General features: G+C 40.1%; 1 protein-coding gene across 3 annotated transcripts in view; it reads right to left on the reverse strand.

The window, feature by feature from the left end:
- Nucleotides 1-6: 6 nt before the first annotated feature.
- The window catches only part of LOC109962829 (myosin phosphatase Rho-interacting protein-like), a 22,882-nt gene continuing 14,384 nt past the window's right edge, over nt 7-8,504 (reverse strand). The window contains exons 10-22 of one of the 3 annotated variants that reach the window (XM_020604864.1): nt 8,210-8,269; nt 8,001-8,069; nt 7,850-7,909; nt 7,610-7,719; nt 6,849-7,374; nt 6,043-6,135; nt 3,612-5,903; nt 2,805-2,952; nt 2,096-2,213; nt 1,788-1,947; nt 1,192-1,293; nt 769-855; nt 7-475 (exon numbers count right to left, since the gene is read on the reverse strand). In XM_020604864.1, the coding sequence (XP_020460520.1) occupies nt 335-475; nt 769-855; nt 1,192-1,293; nt 1,788-1,947; nt 2,096-2,213; nt 2,805-2,952; nt 3,612-5,903; nt 6,043-6,135; nt 6,849-7,374; nt 7,610-7,719; nt 7,850-7,909; nt 8,001-8,069; nt 8,210-8,269 (3,966 nt within the window). In that variant the 3' untranslated portion in view covers nt 7-334. Of the gene's footprint in view, nt 476-768; nt 856-1,191; nt 1,294-1,787; nt 1,948-2,095; nt 2,214-2,804; nt 2,953-3,611; nt 5,904-6,042; nt 6,136-6,848; nt 7,375-7,609; nt 7,720-7,819; nt 7,910-8,000; nt 8,070-8,209; nt 8,270-8,504 lie in introns of all 3 variants that reach the window. The other 2 variants (XM_020604863.1, XM_020604862.1) reach the window with 2 other exon arrangements.

Raw genomic sequence — 8,504 nt, forward strand, 5'->3', positions numbered from 1 at the left:
AGAAATGAAAAGACCAGCCTATATATCTGATAAAACACAGAATATCCCCAGTACAATACAGTAACCATATGGCTGTACAAATAAAATAAATACAAGACAAAGTAACTGCTCATTTTTATGACAATATTTGGCAAACACAAATATTATAATACTATAACAATGTTCACATTCACAGAAGAGAGCAAAGCCAATAAAAAGGAGTGGGAAGTGAGTAGATTTATCATATACAGTAAGACAATGACATGTTAAAGGAAATATTTTCTTGTTTTAAACTAAGTTCTTGAGGGTAATACTTAAGGTAAAGTACAACTGCAATGTAATCAAAACAGAGAATTCACAGTGTGGCTTGTCCCAAAGCCTGATGAGCCAGCCTCAGATTTTCTCTCATCTCATCCAGCTCTCTCTCAGCTCTGGCCCTCATGATGCTCAGCTCAGTGTACATGTCCTTATATTTCTTTGTTGTGTTTCTCTTGTCCTGTAATGTGGCAGAAATCAGGACCTGTAATTATCAAACTGCTAACTAAGTAACATTTTGGACTTCGGTGAAAGATGAAAGTAATAATCCTTCACCTTTACTCCTACTCTCAAACCTAAGTCTAAAAACTTCTAATCAAATGACTTTTGACATAAAAAGTCTCTTAAACAAACATCACAGAGGCGTCTGTTGTTTAAGGATAGATCCTCAATGGACTGTAATACAGAAAACAACCAAGTATGCCTGTAGGACAATGATAATATTCCAACTGTGTGTGTGTGTGTGACTCTCACCCTTTGTGCTGACTGCAGTTCATCCTTCAGAGATGTGATCTCCTGCTTCAGACACTGCACCTCAGACTCTTTCACTCGCAGAGTAATCTGAAAGAAAATCCTCTAATGATCAGCTTCATAGCTTGACAAAGGGTAAATGCACAGAAATAACTCCTTCACACTCAAATGACACATGAGCATTTTTACATGGTTTACAGTGTCCAATTCTATTGTGGGTGATATTTACACAGTTCACCAACTAAAACTTTATAGACCTTTAAACAATTTAATACTAAAAACAATTTAACACTTATTTTATTGTTTCATACAAGCATGAATTTGATATTTACTGTATATCCAATTTTTGTCACTCTTCTCCAGATGTAAATTAACAGTATACAGTATAATACAATACCTTATATTATTCCCACAGGGAAGACTCACCTCCAGCTCATAGGCATCCATTCCTTGGCTGAGTGGCAGCTCGTGCTGTTTGGCCAGAGAACAAAGTCTGGTGATCTCTGCTGCGAGGTGACCACTCAACTCCTGGACACATAATACACAGTACAATATGCATGCTTCTTATCTACTGACACTTTGTTTATGTCTTAACTTTTCTACCTCATCAACCATCACTAAAGAAAAACAATTCTCACCAGATAAGCTGGATTGTGTGATAAAAATGGACTCTTAACTCTTCAGGGAGTATTTATTACTTTAAGATAAGAGGTTTTCAAACTGTTTGTCTGTTTAACATCTGTTTATACATGCTAAATGTAGAATCTAAAAAGTTGTAGAAAGCACCAGAGAAAACAATAATTTTATCAGGATTGACTCATTTTCCTACATACAAAAAATCTTCTGAATAATCTGAAGTTAAGTGGCTGGTGAGTGTATATAAGGCTTTGAATTTAGACAGAGCTGGAACCCAGTGGTACATCTATGCCGAGAGTAGTTTTAAACCCTTGATATCTGCAGGCTTTAACTGTGTAGAAGAACACATAAAAGGTGAGCTAAAGAGAGTGTACTAGAGCTCTCACCTGGTTCCTGGTCCTCAGGTCCTGGTTTTCCTGCTGGCACTGACACAAGGCCTTCCTCTCAGCATCCAGAGCCTGGACAAGATGCCTGTTCTCCAGACACTTGAGGGAGAACTGCTGTGACAAAACATCAAGCTCCCGCTGGCAGGACTCCATCTCCTCACTTCACAACACAGATATTCAACACAGCCACACAATCTTTTTAAACTATTTCCCTATAAGATCATGCAACCAGTAACATAACATGCTTTTCATTGTACACAGTTTCCTGGATAATGGAAATCCAGTGGGAAATCCTTAGTGAATGCTACCTGTGTTGTCTGTACAGGTCTTCCAGGTGTGCGTTTCCACTGCTGTTTTGTGACTGACATCTCTTCTGCAACTCCCTCTGCAGCTCCAGGCGGTGAGCGTGATTGATGGCTTCAATTGCTGAGGAGGAACACAAGAGGGATGTCCTTGTGAGAGTTTTGCAGAATCATATACTTAATATAAGAGGCAGCAAATAAAAATTTCAGACATGTATACCCTTTCTGTAAAGCGATTTAACCAAGATGATTTTGAAGTCTAATGATGATAAAAAAAGGCCAATGTTTTTGAATAGAAGTTGCCCAGAAATCATTAACAAATGCCCTTCTTGTGGATTACAGGGTGGCATTACATTTCTGACTATGTAGCAAGTATTAAAACAACTACTGCTACTATAAACTACAATAGTATTAGAATCAGCTCAAATAAAAGGCTTCCCAATGACAACTGCTTTAATATTAACTATAAAATTAACTAACATTAACTGTACAATAAATATTTAAAGACCCAAAACTGCATTTTGACCATATAAATTATGTTTATATATAAATTTAATGAAAAATCAGCATTATGTGCATAGTTACATATAACAAAATACATCTTTTACATTTATTGTACTGTCCACATTACTGATGTCAACACACTTCAGAAAATATACTAGCTACATTTTTTTCCATTTAAATATAGGCCTACTGTAAAAGAGTCTCTTCTCACCAGTTGCAGTAGCAGTGGTTTCCTCTTCCAGTAATAGGTCTCTCTCCACCAGGAGGCGCTCCACCTCCTTCTGGTGTTGATACTGCAGCTCCTCCACCACCTTCAGGTGAGATTCCTGCACGGAGGCAAACCCCTGCTCACATGAGGCCTGGACGAACAAGAGACACATGGGTCACATCTTACACACCTTATGATTTCAGAGTTACTTTATAAATGCAACTGGTCACAATGTGGCAGACAACGTAGAAGTGGGCAATAAGACAATTTTGTCATTTTTGTCAAGCCCACTTTTGCTACCATGTATAACACTGCAACTATCTTTTTAATATCAAACTATGGGCAAACAACAGGACTGCTTTATGACCATACAGGATTTTTATTACTTTTATATTGATGTCAAAACCTAGAGTCTAAATTAGCCACAATACAACTCGATTGCTGACAGTTCAGTCAGAGACTCAGGTGTATCATGCTAGTAGTGGCTAATGTAGTTACAAGCCTTTAGACATGAGCAGACACGTATTGTGGGGTCACTTCTTATTATACTTGTAGCCATCAGCTCCAGCCGTCACTGACTCAAGAGGCAGTGTGTCTGATTTTGCACAGTTCTTTCTAGAGCCACTAAAGACGTTATACTGCTTTTTCACAATATTCCCTAACTCATTTAAACGTGTTCTCCTTTAATTTATTAATTTTGTCTGGCATGAAGACAGATACATTGACAGACAAAATTATATTTATATAAACACATACAGTACTAATGGCAGCTTTAATATTAAAATACTATCTATTTAGCATTATACCTACCTTCAGCTTTTCCATTTCCTTCTCATGCTGCATTTTCACAGAACTCATTTGCCCATCAAACTCTTCTTTCATCTCCTCGGTTATGACAGACATCAGCTCCTCCAGCTCATTCGCTCTTCTTCTCAGTGCTGAAACCTGATCCAGCTCCTCACCTGGAACTGTTTCCTTGTGGGTTTCATCACTTTTGTCTGTGTTTTCATCTGAGATCTCCTGCATTCCCAGCTGAACTTCAACACCTGAAAGTGCAATTTCCATACAGTCATCTGGTGTTTTATGCGTCTCTTGCACCTTTTCTTCCCTAATTTCACCTGCAGTACTCTCCGTTGTCTGTGACTCTTGATCCTGCCGGTAAGTTTCGTCTGTCTGGCAACAGGTGTTCACCTCATCGCCTCGTGAGGACGCTTGTTGCAATCTTATTTTTAGCTCCCTGTTTTCTTCCAACAGTTTGACACAGCTGCTGCAGTTGAGAGGAGAAGTGAGGAGTTTCTGTTTGATTTCTTCATGCTCCCTCACAAACTTTGACTGAAGCCTGCTTAGATGACAGCAGTATAGTGCTTCAGTGGCTGCAGAGTGAATGAATCCAGACCGAGGATGCTCTGAAATGTGAAAATCGTTGAGTGTGTCTGCCATCAACTGGAGTTTTGCAGAGGTGGCGACAGAGGAGGTGACGTAGTTTAGCAAAGAAATTTTCATCTGTGTCATCACTCTAAAATGTTTAATATCACACAGCTGGTTGCTGAAATCAAGCATCCTGCTTTCATCTGTCCTTTTGGTTTCTGTTGCTGGAATATTTGCAGTGTTCCATTTACCATCCATATCTTTCAAAGATTCATTCTTTTCCCCATCACCTGTCTGAGAAAGTAGACCATGGCCTAAAAGCAGCACTTGTGTCTCCAGTATCATATGTTCTGTCACCTCACTGAGAAGCTTTTCTACAGCTTTCTCCTCATTTGATTGGGAAGTGCTGGTTCGGAGTTCGTTGAGCAGTGAACTCCAGAAACCTTCCTCCCATTTCAACTGACTCACCACTGTAGGCTCCTCCTCCTCCTCATGCTCACTTTCTTTTCCAAACTCCAACCTGTTAATCACATCCAACAGCTTTCCCAAAGCTTCCAACCTCATGACTATCCCCTCTATCACTTGCTGGATCCTTTCTTCACCAGAAACACCTCTGTTTCCATCTCTATCTTTTAAGCTCCCCTCCTCTAACTTCTGATTCAGGCTCATGATGTCAGCCTCTGCCTCTGCAGCTCTCTGACGGTAAAGTTTCTCAGCTTGCTTCAGCTCTGAGTTCTGTGCCTGGAGCTCCCTGCAGGTCAGCTCTGATTGGTCAAGCTGCCTCACCAGCTCCATCAGTTTTGCCTGAGTAGCCTGAAAACACTGCAGCAGATATGCCTCTGTTTTCTCAGCACAGTGGCTTTTCTCCTCTCCTGTCTTCCCTGTTTCTGCTGGGATGTTCAGCTGCAGCATTGCCTCCGTCTCCCTCAGATTTTCCCCCAGAGAGGTGATAAGCATCTGGGCCTCCAGGAGTTCCTGGTTCCTCAAGCTCAGCTCCTTCTCCAGATCTTCTAGCCTCATCTTTCCCTGCTGTTCCACTTCTGGTAGATGATGAGGTTCAGTGTACCTGCAGCTGAGCTCTGCTTTCAGCCGCTCTATCTCACGGTCCGCCTCTATCAGTTGGTTTAGCATCTCCTGGTTGCGTTGGTTGAGAGCCTCGTTCTGGCTGGTAAGCAGCTCCACCTCTTGTGAAAGCCTCCTCACCATTGCCTGGTCTGGAGGTATGTGCTGCTCTACGCAACAGCTGAGAGAGATGTTGTCTCCTTCTGTAGGCTTTTCCAGAATGAATGAACTCAAACCATATTCATTCATGTTATTTATTTGTGTTTCTGAGGTGGGAAATATCTGACTGTCGTCAGAGTCCAACAGATTCTGGTCAGGATTTGTTGCAACATCCAAATTTAGTTCTATAGTTTGTCCATCACTCTGTGACAGTTGGCTGTCTGATGCAGGTGACAATAAAGGTGTGGCTATACTCTCAGGAAGAAAATCTCCTACTTGTTGGAAATTGCCCTCTTTATCATGCAGCCAGATACTGGGTGTCTGAGGTGCTAATGAAGGTGACGAAAGGCCAAGCTGCTCATACATGTCCTGTCTTAAAATGTTCTGCTGCTGTAAGAGCTTTCTGGTTTCTTCAGACACATCTTTCAGGCTCTGTGTGTGGCTGTTCAATGGCTTTTCATTTGTGTCCCACTGGCAAAAATCTGCTTCAGAACAGAACAGCAAGGAGTCCAGCTTAGAAAACAGAGAAAGGGAAAAAAGGAGAATTAGCACCATATGTTTAAACACAGAATGGTTGAACATAACAAGATATCAACTAACAGCCTCAAGCAGCTGAAGCCAAAAACATATTTTGCTTTACTGCTGGGCAGACCTGCTGCTGCTGATGTCCCACTGTGTTCAGCTGAGCTTCCACCTCCAGTCTGCGATGCTCAGACTCTGCCAGCTTAGCCTTCAAATCCTCAACCTTCAACAAGGCAAAGACATCCAGTTAGCAAAAGGGGTGCTCCACTGATTTCACACTTCATATGAGTTTACTTATTACTGTTAGCACTACCTGTTGCAATCTGGGGCAGGAAGTGTCAAAGCCAATATCAAGATACATTATAGGAACTGTAGGTCCCAAATTTCAGTCAGTATAACAGGAATAAATAATAGAAAACACTTCTATCAAATTTCCTTTCTAGTTATGATCATCAGGATCATCAAGTAGCAAAAACAATAGATGGTATAAATTTCATATTGATATTGTGAACAGATCCACTAAACCATAGTGTGTAACTACTGTTCAGGCTGTACATACAAATACACACAATATGTTATTTGTCGACTGGCCTTAGTGCCCAGTCAAGTGGCCTTTGTACCCTTAGAAAATATATGAAATTGGCCAAATGGCTTTTCCCTTCAAAATATGAAATTTATGGCCTGGGTACCACATTAAACAAAAACTTTAAAATAAAAAATATATATTTGGGCATGAAATTAAGTCCTCAGTTATTTGAATTTTGTGGCCACTTGGGGGCAGAAGATCTCTGTAACAAGCTGAAAACAGCACTGACATATATGGATATAATATTTTGTAGTTGAGCCTTTGAGATATTAAATACAAGATACAGCATATAAAAAACTTCAGTCAAAAAATCATTGGTATGTTTGGTAAATGGTAATATTGGCATTCACCCCCTTCATGTAACTGTCCAGCAGTTTCTCCATTTCCACAGTATGCCTGGCTTCGGTATACAGTGGAACTGTCCTCTCCAGTCTGAATACAGTCTTCTCCACCTGCTTCCAGCGCTCTTCTATCTCCTCTTCCATTGTCTGCTGTGACTCTGGACTCAGTGCTATAACACCACTGTCCAATGTCTTATCTCCAGTCTCTTCCTTGCCCAAGGAGAAGCCCAGCATACTTTCATATCTCCTTCTCCTCTCCTCCCGCCTCTTCCTTCTCTCTGGGTCACCCAACTCTAGTAAGCATGAAGGTTTAGTCCTCAGTGGGTCCGTCTCCCTCTTCTGATTGCTATGAGACCTAAACCCAGACCAGTCAAAGGTTTTATAACGTCCTTCCCGTCGTCTCTCCATCACACTCCTGGGTTTGGGGTGAGGGTCTCTCTCTGCGGTGACATCAGTGGAGGATGAGTCCTGGGTCACATCTGGTTTGGGGAGAGCTTCAGCTGGGCTGCAGGGAACATGGTGGTAGCCAGGTAAACTGTATTCAATTTGTTAAATAGAGGAGAATGAGAAAATATCACAAGGTAGGGTAGGGACGGACCAATTACTTGACTGACTGATTTAACATGAAAGCATTTGTCCACTATTTTTATAATCAGTTAATCTTTTTAGTCAATTAGTTAGTCTAGGAAAAACACAAAAGATTCACTGTTCTCTGATGTGATGACCAAGTTTTCACTTTTTTAATGTTTTATATTTTACTTTGACTTTACCTGGCTACATCAGGGGCACTGGCTGGCTGTACATTTTTCATCAGAGCCTGGATCCAGTTCTTTCGTATCCCTGCAGTCATGGCAGACAACGTGTAGACAGCATTCAGGGTCTATAACATATAAAGACCTAATTCAGTTTCAATGTAATCTCAGCGTATATAGTACAAAATAACTGACTGTTAGTACAGTATAGGAACTGTGAAGTTTTACATGGATCTGAAAGCCATAGTTCCTCTGCACCTGGTACTCAGACACATTATAACACTTTGTTAGGTCAATTTCTCCTTCAAGATCTGAAGCCTGAGAAGAAAAATGAGAAAATATATTTAAGCATTAAATGAAACAAAAGAGCTACATTTTTTATTCTGTACAACACATAATAACAAAGTACCTCCTCAGCCACTGAGTCCTTGTAGTATCTCAGATTGTCAGTCGATAGTACAAACCAATATTTCTTCCACTAGAAAAAGTAAGACATATGAAAGGTATACTGTAGAAGGCACTTGGTTGTTAACAAATAGTGAATGAATGGCAATCATTTAAATCACCAGTATAACTTAAACTGGTTTTTAGGTTAGTTTACGACTAGAAATGATTTACCTGGTCATTTTCACCATCCAATTTCATCATCCAGCCTTTCTTGAAGTTTAATAAATCTGGCTGTAAAACAATACAATGTAAAATCAACAGTTCAGAGAAAAGAAGAGAAGAAATGAGTGATTAGAAATCAGATTTGTGAACACTACATTTTGCCCAATGAAACTGAAGCACTTTCAAGTAATAAATGATCAACCTGGGGTTCACAAAAAAAGCTTCGGAAGTCACAAGATAAAAAGTTTTATTTTTTCAGACTTTCATCTTTGTGGTTTTTCTTTTAAATAAATTATTTTTTCCC

This window comes from Monopterus albus, unplaced genomic scaffold (assembly GCF_001952655.1).
Source record: "Monopterus albus unplaced genomic scaffold, M_albus_1.0 scaffold68.1, whole genome shotgun sequence".
NCBI lineage: Eukaryota > Metazoa > Chordata > Actinopteri > Synbranchiformes > Synbranchidae > Monopterus > Monopterus albus.